The 18,966-nt window shown below is 39.2% G+C and overlaps 1 protein-coding gene across 4 annotated transcripts in view; it reads left to right on the top strand.

The window, feature by feature from the left end:
- Window positions 1-991: 991 nt before the first annotated feature.
- AP3B1 (adaptor related protein complex 3 subunit beta 1) overlaps window positions 992-18,966 on the top strand; it is a 150,426-nt gene continuing 132,451 nt past the window's right edge. The window contains exons 1-3 of one of the 4 annotated variants that reach the window (XM_050328755.1): window positions 992-1,170; window positions 12,966-13,041; window positions 18,774-18,848. In XM_050328755.1, coding sequence (XP_050184712.1) covers window positions 1,040-1,170; window positions 12,966-13,041; window positions 18,774-18,848 — 282 coding nt within the window. In that variant the 5' untranslated portion in view covers window positions 992-1,039. Of the gene's footprint in view, window positions 1,171-9,734; window positions 9,916-12,965; window positions 13,042-18,773; window positions 18,849-18,966 lie in introns of those variants that run through there. The other 3 variants (XR_007630479.1, XM_050328753.1, XM_050328754.1) reach the window with 3 other exon arrangements.

The following is an 18,966-nucleotide window of genomic DNA, read 5'->3' on the forward strand; positions in this document are numbered from 1 at the left end:
GAAGTCTAAATAACCAACAAGTAACATGTAGATGGCCAAGAACATTCACACTGAGAATTTTACATGCTAAAGCATGACTTTCAAGAGACAGTGCTACACAGAGAAAAGCTGTGAGAGATCATAAAAGAAAATCAAAATGTTGACATCTTTAGAAGGCAACTATTGACAACAACTACCCTTATAGCAGTCCCACACTCTTAATAAATTCTGTATTGGTAACTCTTTTTGTAAAAATTATTTGCGTGGTAACGAGTCAATTTCAATCAAGCAAGCTGTAAAGACGAGCCAGTCAAAAAGCTGCTTCAGAAAAATACTATGACAACCCATTTCCTCTCCACCCCCTTTTCTTTTCCTCTGCAAGATAAAAAGTATTGATTGTGAAGAGATAACCTTTTGGAAATGAGTTTACTTCTAAGGATGAAAAGGTTGCACTCCACTTATATATGTCAACAGATGGATAGAAGGGTGTTTTAATGAACTCAGATCATTCCTCAGAGACTACGGGGAGGGGGGAAAGACGAACACGAGAAAACCAGACTGTAAAAAGAAATTAGGAGAAACTTTCCTCAGACGACTTCTAATTATCCCTCTACACTTTTGGCCTCCCACATGCAAGCAGCTGCTGTCAGTCGAGGCCGCCCCACTCCTACCGCGAGCGTGGGGGTCATTGTGAGGCACCGGCGGACACGAGGACCTTTATAGCACGGATCACTGCCACAGTCTGTACTTTGTACTGTAAAGGGCTGCGCCGAGGGCACAGCGGAGGGCCAGGAAGCACAGCTCGGCAGGCAGGCGGTAGCTGCGCTACCCCCTCTCCGGCCCCGGGGCTGCCACGTCCCTGCCCGGCTGCTCCCGCCCCGCCCTGCCGGCTGTGCCCGCCCCCCGCCGCGTGACAGCGCAGCTTCCGGGGGGAGCTACGGGCCGTGAGGGGCGGGAGCGGAGTGGGGGTTACCTGTGTGCGAGAGCCGCGCCGGCAACTTTGGCGGGGCGGGCGGGGAGGGGCGGCAGCGGCGACATCGTCACCATCGTCACCATCACCATGTCTGGCAACGGGCTGGCTTACAGCGAGCAGGGGGGAGAGGCGGCGCCGGAGCTGGCGCAGGAAGCGGCGCCCACCGTGACCCCTTCGACTCCCGTGGCCTTCGGGCTCTTCAGCAGCGACACCAAGAAGTAAGGCAGGCAGGGAGGGAGGGAGGGGGCTCCGTGCGGGCGCTGGGTGGACGATCCCGTGGGAGCTCGGGCGGTACTGGGCTGGCGGGCCATCCCACGGGCAGGGGCAGCTCCGGGGGCCTCCCGCTTCCCCCGGCGTGACTCCGCGGAAAAGTTCACTTGCTTACGTTTAAGGTGTGCATAGGGAGTGGGTTAGATGCAAAGTTTTTCTCTTGGTTTGTTTGAAATACTGCTTATCGTTTTTCCTCTGTTTCGACAGCCAACGACGCTGGAATTACTTTAATTTTGCCTTCAAATATATTTATATGTATTTTTGTATATACAAAAGTGCTTGTAAAAAAAGTATTTGTGGGGGCTGTAGTTGAAAATGTAGTTCAGGGCGACGTGGCCAGCTTGAAGTGGGTGTTAACAGTGCTAACAGTGTCTTCTTGGTCAGAAGTCAAAATGAGGAAATGGAGAAGGGAAAAAAAAGCCCCGACCAAATGCACTGGCACAGCGAGCCTGGAGCTCCTTAAAGCTGCAATTGTATGGTACAACAAATTGGAAATCTATTCCAAGAGCAACCAATAAAAAGCACCATAAACTAAGGTCTCATGTACATTAGAAAATCAATCGCTACTTCTTCAGTTTGATTGTTTTGCACAAAGGGAACATCCATGCTCTAGAAACCTCTACTGATGTGTTTATTTGTGTGCGACACCAAAGTAAATCACAACATGAAACTGCTGTCACTCTGATGCTTAGCTCTGTGAATCAGCAGCTGAAGGGCCTCCTCAGTTTATCAGTCGCATTTCTTCTTCCCCTTCTATTCTACTAAATCCTTTGCTTTTTCATTCTGTTCCGGTTGAATTTTTCAGTGTATAGCATAGATACCCCTCTGTGAATCAGCTGTAGCTGATTTGTGTTGTTTGTACTTTTCTTTTCCTGTCCCTTTCCACAGAAACAACTTTGCACTTGATTTCTTAATCATCGTTTTGCTATGTTCTTTTTCGCACAGAGAGGAGTACCCCAGTCATTGGTCATGGCCGTAATTCTCTACATAACTCATAATCATAAACTTCAGACTGTTTTGCAGATGAAGTGTAGCTCCCTGTTTAATTAGATGCAGAAGCTGAAGTGACTAATTCTACCCAAGGCTCCCCAGTGATCATGGGAAGATACAGCTCTGGGGTCCTGAGATATTTTGTACATGTGTATGTGTATGATTGCCCTTCAGTATGGAAGAAACAGAATAGCTCGTGATATGTGGTGCATGGTATTAATAAATTGCTCCTCCAGACTTTCTTCTGCACTTACAGGAACGGGCAGAACATCTGTTCTCTAAAGGTATTACTTGAGCGGACAGCAGGCATTGATCTCAGTGGTCTTTTGTAGCTGACAAAAAAAATTCTTGCTGAAATAGGAAGTTATCCACGACTCAGACTTGTGTGGTTAAGCTCTGAGTATGGATTGAATAGCTAAGGGACAAACACTGTGCAGAGAAGATGATGAAATTTGTGTAATGTGAAAAAGCCACTGATCTGCAATTGAGGGTTACTGTTAGAAAAGCAGACTGTGTTGCACTCTGGAAAATGCAGTATTAATTCATCAAGCATATAGGTTACATTTCTAATAGTTCACTCTAGTAATAGCCCAAAACCTGATGAAAGAGCAATACAAGGAAATACAGAGAAGTGCTAGATGTGTCCCTGCCTCTTGAATATGAAAGTGTGGGTATAGTGGAGTATTGCACTGATGAAAAGAAATTACTTTTAGGGTTTTTCGAGGTTGTTTGCAGGTCTCTCTTGATTGTCATTCATCACTGCTGATATGCTTATATCGGATACCACTGTGATGTTTCAGTGCTTTTTTTGTTGCTGAGGAAGGAGGAATTCTTCCTTAGACTACTGATGATACAAGAAGTACTCCTTCTCAGCAAAGGGGCACACATGTTATATATGGCCCAGAACATTACTACAGTGACAGTTGGATCAGAAGCTTGCACTTACCTGTTAATAGTAATAGTTAATAGTTAATAATATCATGCAGTTAAAGTGTAAGTATCAAGACACTACTGTAACCACTTTCTTTAAAAAAATTCCAATCTCTTCTGTTTGTATGCCTGTCTTCTAATGTTTGCCATGAAGAGGAAGTAAGCCACAATGCTTCTAAAATAAACAAATTGTTTATTAGGATAAGTTGCCTTTGATCTTGCAGCAGAAGGGCCTATGACAAGTTGCACAGAGGCACAAATAAGTATCGGTAGGCTTAAAGATGAAATCTAAAGTTGACCTAATATAAATTATTTGTCCTGTTTTGTTTTTCACATTTCAGTAGAAATACTCATCTGAAGTCCTTATCATGTCTCACATGTTTGAAAAAGGAGAAAAAGGGTCAGATTTTGGCAACCAGAATAAGGAAACATTCTGCAGACAAGTTTTTGCCCATAACAGGAGTTTTCAGCAGAAAATTTGTAAGAGCCAATGGGGTCATGTAAATATTACAGATAAGCTGAATCCCACCTGTGGGCCTCAAGCTATTTCTCCATGTTCTTGATTGATGGAATCCATGCAATAAGCCCTGGAAGACTCTCAAAATCATTTGTATAGTGTAGAGAGGTACCATGTGATGCACATCACCTGAGATAATAGAATATTTTTATAGTTACATTGTTCATTTTACATTATTATTGCTCTATATGGAGAAATAAAAGCTCTAACCACCTTCCAACTTCTGAGAGTACCTGGAGAGCTAATTAGTACTCAGAATCCCTGTTAATTGTTTGTGTTAGGGTGCAGCTATTACTGCTTACAGTTAATTGCAGGTGGACAGAGTATTTTAATCTATATTAATTGCATTTTAAACAAAATATACCTACATGTAAAACTGAAGTATAATAATGTTTGGTTCTTGGAAATAGTACAGTTTCGGCAATAAAACTAGCTATTGCTTTTTCTGAATAAAATGTAAAAACTTAGAGGTGAACCACCAGGGTAACGTCATTAGATACCAATTTTTAAGTACGGTATTGAAGCAGGTGGCAAAATTTATAACACACATTTTCAACTTTACTGATTTACATCTTTAAACTGTATTTCTGCCAAACAAAATACATTTGTAATATATTAGACTTTTTTTTGCTGCAAATATAGCTTATGTGTTTTGTTGAGCTATTCGTCAGAAAACTCATCAGGGCTACAAACCCTTTTTTTTTTTTTTTTTTTTGCAGAGATTTTACTAGCATGTTTTGTAGAGAGCTGAAGGTGGTGATTTCATTAAGATACTCATTGCTGAATTCTCTGTGCAGATGACTTTTCCAGACTCATCGGAGTTAAAAGCTTGCTTTCCACAGCTGCCAGAGGTGTTCTTGGAGTCTTAAATTGATCTAGTTTTGTCTTGGCATATTCTGTTCAACCAGTCATGGAGAGATTGTACATGCATTGCCATTTGTAAAATTCTTGGAGGAGACTCCGGCTCTAATATTCAAACTTAATCCACTAACTTATTGGCACAACTACTTTCTTTCCCCATCTGTTAAAATGGCCCTATGCTCACTAATGTGGTGATATGCCGGTTTTGGTAGGATGTACAGCCCAGCAAAGATGAATAGTTTGGATGAACTGATGAGTCTACAAGATAAAATCTGAATCCTCTAGTCAGTACCAGGATGGGAACTAAGTGCAGTGTATGGATGTGGGCAATACTATTGTAGAACGCTTCTCCGGCTGAAATCTGTCAGATCTGATGGGAAGTGACACGGAATGAATATACTCTTATTGCCATGCACTTGGCACATATGAGGATGCAAGCAATGAACAGTTGATTTGATGTGGTACTCTGTAATGTAGTCATTGCATTTTGAGGCTTTTTTATTTTCTCAGGCAAGTTTTATAGTTGAAGGTCTTCACTGTGGTTTCTGCATATTTCTTGCATTGTCATATATTTGCTTTAGATGCTCGCTTTGATCTGCATCCTGAATGGTATCATGTACACATTTTTATAACTGTTATAAGGCTGATGCTTGCAAGAAATTCCACGTTTTCTTAATTCTGCTTTTTTGAAGGCTGTCCTTGTCTGTGCCACCCTTTGGTAGTTTTGTTTCTTGAAGGAAACCAGCATTCTTTTGGTGTCCTGCCAGAAGATGAACAGCATTGTAATGCTCTTTAACAGTGTTTCTGAAATGTTTTGTACTTGTGTGTAAGTATACTGACACTGTGGTTCTGTCAGTGACAACATTAGCTTTGTGGTGGTATCTTTAAAAGAAGCCTTTTCCCACCATTTATGGGAAAGCTGAAAACACTAAGAGTTGGACTCAGTGATCTTGTGGGTCCCTTCCAACTCAGAATATTCTGTGATACTGCTTCTCACTTCCCTGTGAGAACTTTACAACCAAATGCTGCAAAGTGAGCTACAAATGTCTGCAAACTCTGATCACTTACCTCAAGAGAGGCTGTAAGTTGACACAACCACTTAAGTGGCAGCACCACCTCAGATTTTCAGCCTTCAGGCAACTGATATTTTCCACCAAGAAAAATTTCTCTCTAGAAGAAGTTTCCTTGCAGTGTTGATGGTGTAGGCACTACCAGAAGAGGTTGTAGGCAGTAGAATTGCAAGATTGATACTTTTCATCCTTTCAGACAACCTTTCTTGTCACTGGGTGAAGTAGTGTCTGTTACTACTCTACTAACAATAGATTATTTTAGATTAAATTGCAGTCAGATCCAGAAAGGACTTCAAATTGCTTTGTCATACTAGCTGCCATCTGGTTAGAGCATTTGAAATGTAGGTAGTTTGCATCTCGGCATTGATGGTGGTGGTAGCAGCAGCTTAGAGGTGTTCATGCACTGAGCTGCTGAAGCATTGTTGGGGTACTATAGGTTCACAACAGAGAACTGGGAAGATGCTTTACTCAGGTTTTAGCTTTACGCTTTTTTATCTGTTTCCTCACTCAGAAGGATGAGACTATACCCAAACCATCCAGATTGCAAGTACTTTGAGCAACTAGTGGCAAAGCAATAATTAAATGAATTAAATTATGTTGCTACTCAAACTATAACTGATCTTGTTCTCTGTGGCTCTCAGCCTTACAGGATACTATAGTTATCCTGGTTTTCCTCACATCTCTGCAGGCTATCCTTTAAACTCTTATGTTTGCTTTTTGGGTAGAGTGTTTCTTTTTCAGATTGAAAAATTAGGAGTGGCTGAAAGCAAATAAATTACCTCTTACCTCAATTTCTCTTTAAACCGTAGAACAGCTACACTCATAGCCGAATGACTTGGCTCTTCTTTGAAGTAATAGTTGAATACTGTGTTGTGAATTAGGAGTAAATACAGTACTATAATGGAGGAGGATGGCAGTACTGAATAGCACCACAAGATGTCACTCAAACAGTTTGTGGTATAGACTGAAACACAGTGAAACTTAGGTTTCTTAATTTCCTGCTAGAGGAAAACCCCAAATTAACAGCAAAAACAAACTCATTCTGTAGCATATATTCGCTGCCAATTTAGCTTCCAAGTTTTATGGCTCTGAAATCCATTTGCAGTTCCTCTTTAAATGTTAAATTTAAACTCATTTAGAGTTTACACAATAGCACGTCCTAAAATAAGCCAATTTATTTTAAGGATTTTGCAGTGTAAAATGTAAAAGAGAAAAAATATAATATTTTTAAATTTTGTGGGGAAACATGAGACTTTGTTAGTACTACATAGGACTTCATTACTACTCACTTGCTAGGGCAAAAAGTTAAGCTGCTCTCTCAGTGTGGATTTTCTGCTTCAAACTTCATAACATTCACAGTATTTTTTTTGAACTTTACATTGGATCGTTTTGCTGTGCTGAAAGCAAAAATAAATCTTAGTGTGCTTTGGTAAAAAGTATGTCCTCTCATCTGAAATCTACTGAAGACTTTGAACACAAGAACAGTGCAATTGATACTGTGTAACTGAAAGTATGCAGTAGATGGAAAATTTAAAATAAGAAACGCATTGTTAGAGTTCAACTGAGTGGGACTTTTGTAATTAACTTCTCTTCTATAACAGATTGTTCCATAATACCAAGAAGCTTGCTTACTCCCCTGTGGTGGATTTGTTTACCATTTCCTGTATCTTTTCTTGCCATGATATAGTGCTGTCCTTATATATGAACACCCTCTCTCTCACTGGGGGTTTATTTGTTTAAAATTCATTCTTCTTTCATAGAGTTGATTGAAACTCTTCCCGAGGTTTTTGTTGCATTACTGACTGGGCTTCAGTTTCAGTTTTGATACTCATGAACCTTCTGCTTATTTACAAAGAAAGCCTTATGATTAGTCGGTGACTTCTTTCAGTGACTGGGTACGTTGTAACTGTAGCAAAACCTGACAATTCATGGGTTTCATCTTATAGTGTTCCTAAATAAAGAATAGAAAATAAACCAAATGTATATTTTACCAGAGTGGAGCAATTGTTCTCTTAACAAGAATTGTTCAGAATATGTAGATGCAGTGGCAAATGACATGGCACAGGTTATTTGATTAATATTTTAGTCTGATTAAAAGTTTGTCATAGTTCCTAGGAGAAGGTGAAGTTATTGAGGGGCTCAGATTTATTGCTGACAAAGGTGTGTAAACCTCAGTGATGTGTAGTTATGCCTATCCTTTTTTGTTTGTTTTTCTGTAGAAGTGGGTAATGTTGTTCAATGGAATCTGTAATCCTTGTCTTAACCCGAGCAAGATGTTTTAGTGACCAAGTGTGTGCTGACAATAGTATGGTATATTCAGAGTTCTTCTCCAGTTACTGTTTGCCATAATCAACAGAGAGAGTTAGGTGGTTGAGGTGCTTTCTGACATAAAAGGCTGTGAAAGCTGTTTGGCGGTATAATCTTATGAATTTAAAGATCCTGTTTTTTTTTTGTTTGTCTGTTTTTATTTTCTTTTGTTCCCTGCACTCCACACACTCACCACATCACACCTCCACCCCCTGCACACCCTCTTATTTTGGTGCATTGGAATAGGACTGTTGTAAGGTTTATGGGTTTTTTATTTTTTTAATGGCAGGAGAGTAGGGGGTGCATGAAAGAACATGAGAACTAGAAAAATTTAACTGGTGTTTTTTATTTCCTTTCTTAGAGTACCGTCTATAAGATTAACCCAAAAAGATAGGTCTGTCATGGGTCTTAATTGTATTCATACCTCTATTATATCTACAAATGGTACAAAGGTATGAAGAAAGCAGTGTTTTGAGGTAGAAAGAAAACAGTATTATGTATCATAAATGCCACAGTCTCAAAATATGAAAACATAGAAGAAAATTAGAAATCATCTTGCTCGTGGTTCATTGACATTCAACCAGTGTTTTGAGAACATATTATTCTGGATGTGTTTTGTGATGCCCATCATGCTGTGTCATTGTAGATCTGCTATGTGTAATGCTTGTTATGAGAGAAAGGTGGGGAATTTGCATTTCTAATTTACACTCCTTTAGCTTTCAAATTCCAGTACTGAGGAATACAAGCCTCTGGTGGTAAAGGCAGCTGGGAACTGATTTCTAAATATATTAATAATTGACTCATTGCCTTTTATAGTAGAATGCTATACAAATAGTAAAGATCATATTTCATAGAACTGTTGTATATGAGTATATAATATTTCTAATTGTAGTCCACAGCAGTGCTTTGAACTTGCAATGTTTAGCAATGGTGGGGCTGCAGTATAAAAGAAGTTATAACACTAGATTATGAGTTGGGAACTCAGGGAAATCACATTGCATTCTTAGATATGTCATTGGGCAGACAGTGAGAGTCGTCTTGTTTATCCCTTTTTTTGCTCTTGGAAAGTAATTTTCTTTCTTCTTATTGTTAGGGAAAATGGTTCAGAGACTATAGTTACTATTACAAAGATGGGCATTTTTTTGGTATCTTCTGTTGTTGGAACCATTACTTTCCATCTTTGTATAGCTCTGCATCATTCGTCAACTATCAGATTAGGCTTCTTTAAAGCTGGTGCTACTCCTGAAGTAATAAAGCTTGTATTTCAGTAATCTGTAATATGTACTTCGTTCTGTAAGGCTCTCAAAGTTTTAGCAGGAAGGGGCAAAGGTATTGATGCAGCTGGAGAGTTGCTTACATTTTCCTGAGCTCCTGGCAAGTGGAGGTAAGTGATAAATTATTTGTCTAACATTCTGTACTGAGGAATTGTCAGATCAGAATAATTATGAGTATATAAACATGAACTGAAGTGTGGTGCTTACATTTTTGCTTTCTGTTTTGAGGGATCTAACGTAAGGATTGAAATTCCCTTAAATCTTGTCAATGCTCAAAAGATGAAAATATTTTTGCACTGTACAATAAACTGTATTACGCAAGTCTGAAATGCATTTGCTTTTCCCATTGTTCATTGAGGCTGCTGATAAGAGTTGTTTTTGGAGGGAAATGACCTTTGAAATCTGCGAAGGATATTTGTTTCTAGAAGTTAAAACAGCAAAGGAGTGGGTATCCTGTTACTTAATAAGATTTTCTCTTTTTTCGAGTAGACTTCACTCTTGACTGGCAAGCTTGATTGAGCGCACTAATTTTTTGGATTTTTTTTTTTTTTTAAATACTGCACTTATAAGAATGGAACAAAATTCCATAATGCTGGGTAAAATAGTTGAGGTGTCTTGCACTATTAAATCTGCTCTTAAGGGGCAAAAGTTTGAGGTTACACTGAAACCATATCTAACTGTAGAAGAAAAAAGGCTTGCTGCTGCTGCTGATCCATGTGCATGTATGGAGCAATATTTTTCTCTGTAAGTACCTCATGTTTGATAATCCTGGATTATAATTTGTCAGAAAATGTTTAAAACAACCTGCACAACCCATCAATTTAAGTACAATTAATTTCCAAATGAATTAATCAAAAACTTGTCATTTAATTTCTTTTTTTTCTTTTCCCTACTTACTGCTTTTCTCTTATGGAAGCAAGACTGGCCGAAAACAGGGCTTCATATCTTAATTTCTCTGGTTTGTGTCTTCCCAGATAACATTTCAAAATGTTTTAATTTGAAATGTATGATGGAATATTTTCTATAAGCAGCTAGAAGTATGTTTCATCATTAAATATTCCTTTCTTCTGTCTTCATATCTTAAATTCACCTTTTCCTTTTTCCTTCACATTTGTTACATTTTGGGAGAAAATCTTCAGCATCTACTTGGATCTTGTTCTATATAACTTCCTCCTTTTTTGCTTCTTGATCCTGAAGTTCAGATTATTTTTTTACATATCTGTATTTTTTCATGTTAATTAGTATTCTGTCTTCTATTGGTTAATGATGTTAATTAGTCCACTTGGTCAGCCTTTCTTTTTTTTTGGGTTGGTGGGTGTTTTGAGTTGGTGGACCATAGTCACAATCTCCTACTGTGGACAGTCAGAGCTGATTCAGCACTGTTGATGTGTTGTCTTTATTAGTTTCTTTTTTATCTTGGGGGTTCTGCCAAATGTCATTGTGAACCGTAAATTCTGCATTCTTTGTATCCACTGTCAATGGTACATCCTTTTTCCCAAGCTTTGTTAACCTCCCCCTAGGTCTGAGATAACTGAAACATGTCAAGCCCTTAACAAGGCAATTCTACTGACAAGTAATTCGTCTTTTTAACATCTAGATATAACGTAAAGCTGACTTGTTAGTTGCTATCTATTTCATGGATTAAATCTCCTTTCTTGTTGATTAAGCTGGAAAGTATACAGAGATCAAATGTCAAAGAACATCCTTTCTTAAGAAAATTTTTGTATATTCCGTTGTTTGCAACAGCAGTAGGAAGCTGGAGCATAGGATAAGAAACAGCTTCGTAAATCAGATCCAATCTTGTGCTACATAACTTTGATAACTGTGTCAGATTCTTGCATAGATAAGGATTAAGACTTAAGCAGAAAGAATTAGAGATCTCCGAATTTCTGTATCCAGCTAGAGCAAAGTCTCAGGCAAGGTATTTCAAGCTAACCTAAAAGAACTGAGACTTACTTGGTGTCCTATACCAAGGTGGATAGGAGTGATCAGCAAAATAAGCTATTTCTGTGGCCAAAAATAAAGAAAGCTTGGTAGGAAATAATGTTGATTGGGGGTTTTTTCTATCTGGTTGTGGTTCTTAATTTTGTGAATGTATACTGAGATGTGGCCAATGTGGATTTCTCATGGAGGGGCACAAAATAGATGCAATATTGGCTTTGAAAAGATGATGAAATCTCTACTGGAGTGGCTCTGTTCCTTACAAGTAGGAAAAATGTCCTATAAAGACTTATGAAGGAATGCATGACAACATTTGGTCTCATGGTAACTAATTCTGGCTTTGACTTAAACCTCTTTTTCGTCCCCATCTGAAATTCTGAGAGATTTTGTTTGGATATATTGGATTTGTCTGAGTGGAATTACTTTCCCCCGTAGCAGCCTTCATCATGCTATGCTTTCTTTTGATGTCTAGAAAGGTGTTGATAACACACCAGTGTTTTGGCTACTGCTGAGCACTGCTCACACAGTAGCCAAGATGTCTTGGAAGGATGCGTAGCCAGGACTGCTGACCCTGACTGACCAAAGGGATAATCCATACTGTGTGGTGAATGTTCATCAATAAAAGCTAAGGAGAAGGAGAAGGCGGTGGGCATTCATTATTATGATTATCTCTTGAAGCACCTGCTATGTATACTGAAGCCCTGCTTTCTGGGAGGGGGCTGGACATTGCTTGTGGATCTGAAAGAGAGAATAAATCTCTTTCTTCCTTTGCTTCTACACGCAACCTTTTCTTTTGCTTTATTAAACTGTCTATATCTTGACATATGAGGTTTTTTTCATCTTGTTTTCTCACCTTCATCTTGCTTGAGGAGGGTAGTGATGGAGTGGCTTGGTGGGCCCCTTGCAGCCAGCCAAAGTCTACCCAATATGCTATGCCCTTCAATGTGTGAAAGCTCACAGGTTTGTAAACTTTGAAAGCTTTTGGAGTTCTTTGGAGTATTGCAGGCTTCTCTTCTTGAGCCATTGTTTGCTTCATATTTTTTAGTACTTAATCCAGACACTACAAAAGGCTGTTTTTTCAAAGAATCTTTTTTGTAAACTTTTACTGTCTGTAAATGCAGTTAGACTGTGATCTGTTTGCATCTAAAATGCCAAGCAGGGTGAGGTTTCTTACTAGTGACAGCTAATGAGGAGCTGTATCTACAAGAGAACATCCTTATTGACTTAATATTTCGCTGTGAGAATTTTATTTCAGCCGTAAAAAGTGCTTGGACAATATACGTCTAATCATCAGGCTATCTTAATCGTATGACTTGTAGAATAGACACACTGCAGATCTGAGGCTTTTAGTCCTGGACTGGGGATGGCAATTTACAATCCAGAAAAGCAGAGGAAAGGTAATATGTGTGATTTTTAGTGAAGTTCAGAGCATACTGAAGTCTGCTATTGGGCTTTTCAGTGACTTATGTCATCTGATACTATATTTTAACACAAACATATCAACCTTAGGGGATTGCATCTGGCCCTCACAGGGGGAAAAGGGAGAAGGGAATGAGTTGAGTTGTTGGTTTAAACTAAGCTCTTGTGCCTCAAGACCTCAACTGGATTCCAGTCAAGGTTCAGCATACAGCCTGTTGAAGTTGCTTGATCTTACATTATTGTTAGAATCTGATAGATTCTTTTGCTAAACAGGTCATTATACTAGGCCAGCATGTTAGTAAATAAAATTTAAAAATGGACAAGAGGCGGCATTGGTTCAACTTAAGTTCCAGAATTGATGGAAGAATATAAAAATGGTATTCTGGTTTTATTCTTTATTTTTTCTAATTGATGCTTTACTCTTTCTACCATAGAAATGAAGACCTAAAACAAATGTTGGAAAGCAGTAAAGATTCTGCAAAACTGGATGCTATGAAGAGGATTGTTGGGGTATGTGATTTTTTTTATTATTATTTTTATTTGTTAGGGTATATGGGTTTTTATTATTACTTTTATTTCTTGGTTGGGAATAATGTTTTCACTTTACAGATCCTGTACAACATTGACATTTGAATCTCCAAATGACGTTTAAAAGTTGTGGTGGTGAAATGTGAAATCCTTAATTTGGAATTTTGTGTAGAAATTCCTATATCAGGATACATGCAGTCATGTACTTTTAAAATATTTATGTAACAGTGGCGATATGCCTGTAAATAACTACTTTCAGTGAGACCTTGAATAGGAAATGGCTCCTTAAGAGAAGCTTCAAGGTCAGCAGACTGGAAACAGCAGAAATTTGCAGGAGAAGATGACAAATTACATTTACTATTTTTGTTTTATTAGATTAAGTAAAGATTTTCTTTTTTTAATTGAGCATGATGCCTATGTATTTGACTAAATATTTCAGGCAAACTGTACATCTATAGAGGTGATTAAATGACAAGGTAACCCACCTAGCTAATCAGGGGAAGTCAGTTGGTGTACTGTTTTTGGATTTCAGTAAAGCTTTCAATACTGTCTCTCACAGGGCTGTTCTGGACAATATGTCCATCACACAGCTGCATAAACACATCATGTGGTGGGTGAGCAATTGGCTCATGGGTCAAGCACAGAGGGTAATAGTGAATGGGGTGACATCAGACTGGCAACCTGTCACTAGTGGGGTTCCACAGGGCTCCATCTTGGGCCCTGTGCTCTTCAACATCTTCATAAATGACTTGGATGCAGGATTGGAAGAGATACTGAGCAAGTTTGCAAAACTGGAGCTGTTGACTCTCTCAAGGTCAGAGAGGCCCTGAAGAGAGACCTCAACAAATCAGGGGACTGGGCAATCACCAGCCATATGAAGTTCAACAAGCAAAACGGCCAGATTCTGCACCTGGAATGGTGCAACCCTGGATGTACAGACAGACTGGGGAATGAGAAGCTGGAAAGTAGTGCCACAGAAAGGGACCTGGGGTTCCTGGTCGATGGCAAGTTGAATCTGAGTCAGCAGTGCTCTGGCAGCCAGGAGGTCCAACCGTGTCCTGGGGGCATCAGACATAGCATCACCAGCCGGTCAAGGGAGGGGATTGTCCCGCTCTGCTCTGCACTGGGGCAGCCTCACCTTGAATATTGTGGGCAGTTTTGGGCACCACAATGTAAGAAGGACATAAAACTGTTGGAGTGTCCAAAGGAGGGCAGTAAAGATGCTGAAAGGCCTTGAGGGGAAACCGTATGAGGAGCAGCTGAGATCACTTGGTCTATTCAGCATGGAGCAGAGAAGACTGAGAGAAGACCTCATCACCTTCTCTTTCTTGCATATTTTCCCTTGCTCAACTGCTTCTTAAAGCAGAAACAGCCTTTTAGCTTGTAAGCTGAACTTGACCGCAAGTGAGTTGTTTGAGTTACTGCATCCTCTGTTTTTAGTTCCTTCCGTATCTTCAAAGTATTTGCTGTTTTCCTGTGCTGTGTTTAAATTGTATTTCATACCAGACATCTGGTACCAATCTCTGGTTGACATAACAAACTCAAACAATGAGCTTCACAGGCCAGGACTGGGACATTGCACAGTTAGCATGAGGTCTTGTAGCAAAGGTGATAATGTTCTTGCAGACCACAAAAGTGCTTGTGTGCTTGCACACAGAGAGGGCCTTACAACTCTCAGGAATGAGATGTGTTTTCCACAAATGTTTCCTCGATCCTTATTATTAGAGGAAAAAAGGAACTCTGTTGTCAGAGTATTGTTTAAAGTGTCTCACAGAAATGCTCTTTTCACTAGTTTTAGATAGGGGAAAAAGCTATGCATACAGTATCCACAACTTCTCTGGGCAACCTGTTCCAGTGCCTCACCACCCTCACAGTAAAGAATTTTTTCCTAACATCTAATCTAAAGCTGCCCTCTGTCAGCTTAAAGGCATTACCCCTTGTCCTGTCAGTATATGCCCTTGTAGAAGTCCCTCTCCAGCCTTCTCATAGGGCACTTTAGGTACTGGAAGGTGCTATAGGGTTTCCTCTGAACCTTCTCTTCTCCAGGCTGAACAACTCCATCTCTCTCAGCCTGTCCTCATAGGAGGAATGCGTGATAAGCTGTCCCTCTCCATGGAAAAGGGATCAGTCTCTAAGGTCACTTCCACCTTAAACCATTCTATGACTCTAACTCTATGATACCGGTAGATTTCTTAGTCTTTTAGTAGACTTCAAGAGGCTGAACCTTCCTATAGGAAGGTTCTTTTGTGCTTCTTCCTCCTGTAAGGTGGTTTGTGAACTTTCTCCTAGGGAGAAGGAGATTTTTTACAAATAAATCGAAATCTGTCTTCCAAGGAGTGACTTTTAACAATGTAAATTCAAGCATAGGAGTAGTCCATATCTTTCCACTCCTCTCTTATACATAAATATATCTAAGCCTAGTTCAAGTAGAATACATATGTGTAACTTTAATCATCAATGATTTTATTTCTTTTTATATTTATTTTTAGTTAGTATGTAATTTTTTGTTTCTTCCTTAAATGCTTGCTATAAAAGAATTGCAGTCTTTGAGTATGAGCAATACCGCTGGGTTAGAAATAAATTTGAAGAGTATACGTATTATACTCTATGCACAAAACCACAATAGTTGATATTTGTTTTAAAACATACACTGATATTACAACAACCAAGATGCTCTCAGTACCATATCTTGAAGCCCATCTGAATTTCTCATCTGGGAAAATACTCTGTGGAATTTCACTTCTGAAGATTTCAGAGCATTAATTTAGGAAACAGGCATATACCTGATTTTCCTCAGAGGGTATCATCCATGTCTATGTCTCTCTCACATGGGGGGGGGAAGGAAAAAAGAGTTCAGTACATCCTGACATTACATAGCACATCCTAGAATGGAAGTTTTTGTGCAGAAACTCCAGGTATGTCAGACAACACAACTGGAGAATCTCTAGGCACAGCAATCAAAATGAGATGATAGACCTTAGTCTTGGAAAGAGCCATTATGTTCTTTCAGGTTAATGATCCATGAGCTAAGAAGGATTTATGCTAATCGTTATACAATAATGAGTCAAAATACATACTTTTAAAAGACCCTAAATACATATTTACATGGTACACTGGATCTATTATGGTTGATCAGTTAAATAATCCAAGTAATGCATAGAGTCATACTGTTAGAGCCTGTTAGGGAAGTCTGAGGATCATGCCAGTTTTTGAGTAACATAACTTTTGTTGCATCAAGATAAGATGATAGTGCATCTTGGTGCTGAGTTCTACCTGGTCGTTCTGAATTTGGCATTTATTATGAAGACCCCCCAATCTTGACAACAGTGGTTTATTTTAGATTCTTAGATAAAACCTCCTTGAAACTCATATAATATGCTTACTTTTTAGTTTGTCACTTCTTGTGACTTTTAATACAGCTGCAAGAAATAGCTCAAGATGTTAAATTTAAATGTCATGCTTTACAGCTGCTCTTAAATCCTTTTGAAAGACTAATAGCCTGAACTACAGCTGCCTTTTTTCTTCTTCTAGCATCTTTCTTCTAAGCTTCTGTGAATATGCAGTTTCTCAGGTATTGCCTGGTTTTGTGTGTTCTTGCTTTTGTTGCATGGGATCCTAATGCTTTATGCTTTTGATGTGTTTTACCAATGAAGTACACAAACAGACCTGTGAGTTGAGAATATGAAGTTTAATCAGCTGTATAATGTTGAGTAATGGTCAAAGTGTGAGATGGTTATGTACAGGAGTAACTGCAGTTGCAGAGCTCGTGTTTCTTTGTTGGATGCCTGCATATTTGTTGTTGCTTATTTGTGTTGGACCCTAGTGAACGTCAGTGACAAGTGGTATCCCTCAGGCGTCCATACCAGTACTGTTTAATATCTTTATTAGTGACATGGACAGTGAGATTGAGTGCACCCTCACCAGATATGCAGACAATATCAGGCCGAGTGGTGTGGTTGACACACCTGAGGGATGGGATGCCATCCAGAGGGACCTGGACAAGGTGAAGAAGCGAACCCATGGGAAACTCATATGAACCTCATGGGGTTCAACAAGACCAAGTACAAGGCCTTGCCCTAGGGTTGCAACAGCCCCCAGTATTAATACAGGTTGGAGGATGAAGGGCTTGAGAGCAGTTCTACCAAGAAGGGCTTGGAGGTTCTGGTGAATTAAATGCTGGTTGTGAGCTGACAGTGTTCACTTAAAATAGCCCAGAAAACATGGACTTTGGGTCAAGGGAGGGGGATTCTGCCCTTCTACTCTACTCTGGTACCAGAGACCTCACCTGAGGAACTGCATCCAGCTCTGGAGTTGCTGACAGGAAAAAAGTAGACATGTTGGAGTAGGTCTGGAGGAGGCCATAAAAGTTATCTGAGGGCTGGAGTATGTCTCCTATGAGGACAGGCCGAGAGAGTTGGGATTGTCAGCCTGAAGAAGAGAAGGCTCCAAGGAGACCTTTTAACACCTGTCAGTACTTAAAGAAGGCCTGTGAGAAAGCTGGAGAGGAACTTTGTAGTAGGACCTGTTGTGACTGGACAAGGGGTGATGGTTTTAAACTAAAAGGTTGATTGAGATTAGGTACAAGGAAGAAGTATTTTACAGCAAGGGTGAAACACTGTAATAAGTTGCCTGGAGAGGTGGTGGATGCCCCATCCCTGGAAACAATTCAGTGTCAGGTTGGACAGGGTTTTGAGCAACCTCACCTAGTTGAAGATGTCCCTGTTCACTGCAGAGGAGTTGGTCTAGGTGACTTTAAAGGTCTCTATTCTATGATTCTGTATTTGCTTAGTGAACTTTCTGATTAACTTGATGTTTGGCTGATTGAATCTCATCCTTGGGCAAGACACACAGATTCTCAGAGTTATGTTACATCAAGTTACAGTGCTGTTGAATACATTAATGAAATTTTGGGGTTTGCAGTTTGGACTGCAGACAGTCTACTGCAGTAGACTGTTCTTACTATGAAGTAAGAACATTGTGCAACTGTAGTATTCATACAAGAACTGAAGCTAAACTGGGATTTTGTTGTTTATGGTCTTTGTTGTGACAATTTTATTGTTTATGACATGTCTGGTTTCAGATTTCTCCGAGATCAAACAGGAAAACTTCCTTTGAAAAAAAAAATGTAGTGCATTGATTGATCTTGCTTTTACTGTGCGGTTTTCTTATATCCGTTTTTGTTCTCTGTAAACACTTTACAGCCTTTTGTGTTTTACTTGCTATGGAAAACAATCTTGCCTTGTTTTTAAAGTGTGTGACTATTTTAATTTTTATCCTTGGTTCTGTTGCAAACCAAGATTGTTTCAGGGAAAAAGAGCAGGACTGAAACTTGTAGAGCTTCTGGTGGGTTTAATTGTGCCTTTTTTTTTTTCCCAACTCCCAAAAGGTAATTCTGCAAGGCTTTTAAGATTAGCAAGATCTTTGTTTCTAGTCATTTTTAAGGCATTGAAAGTTATTTGTTATTCTATATGTTAAAATCCAGTTCATTGATTCCACCCCCAAAACTTGTAACTAGCTAGCAGAGTTTTTGCTGTATGGATTGTATCATGTGTATTCTAATAATTACCAACAAATAGGCTTTATCTTCAATTTCATAGAAATCGGATTTGAAATACAGATCTGAAATAAATCAACAAAACCCAAGCCATGCTCTAATAAATTTTATTATTACATTAGCAAGATTTGTCTCTTCCTTTTTTTTTTTCTTTTTTCAGATGATTGCGAAGGGAAAAAATGCTTCTGAGCTGTTTCCTGCTGTTGTGAAGAATGTTGCCAGTAAAAATATTGAGGTATTCCTATGACTGATTAAGCATACTGTTATGGAAGATCTGATTATGAAAATTTTATCTAATTGTATCAGACTTCAATAAAAACCGTAAAATCTCTAGCATTTTTAGTAGAACTTTC

This window comes from Myiozetetes cayanensis, unplaced genomic scaffold (assembly GCF_022539395.1).
Source record: "Myiozetetes cayanensis isolate MyiCay16 unplaced genomic scaffold, myiCay2020 scf4, whole genome shotgun sequence".
Lineage (NCBI taxonomy): Eukaryota > Metazoa > Chordata > Aves > Passeriformes > Tyrannidae > Myiozetetes > Myiozetetes cayanensis.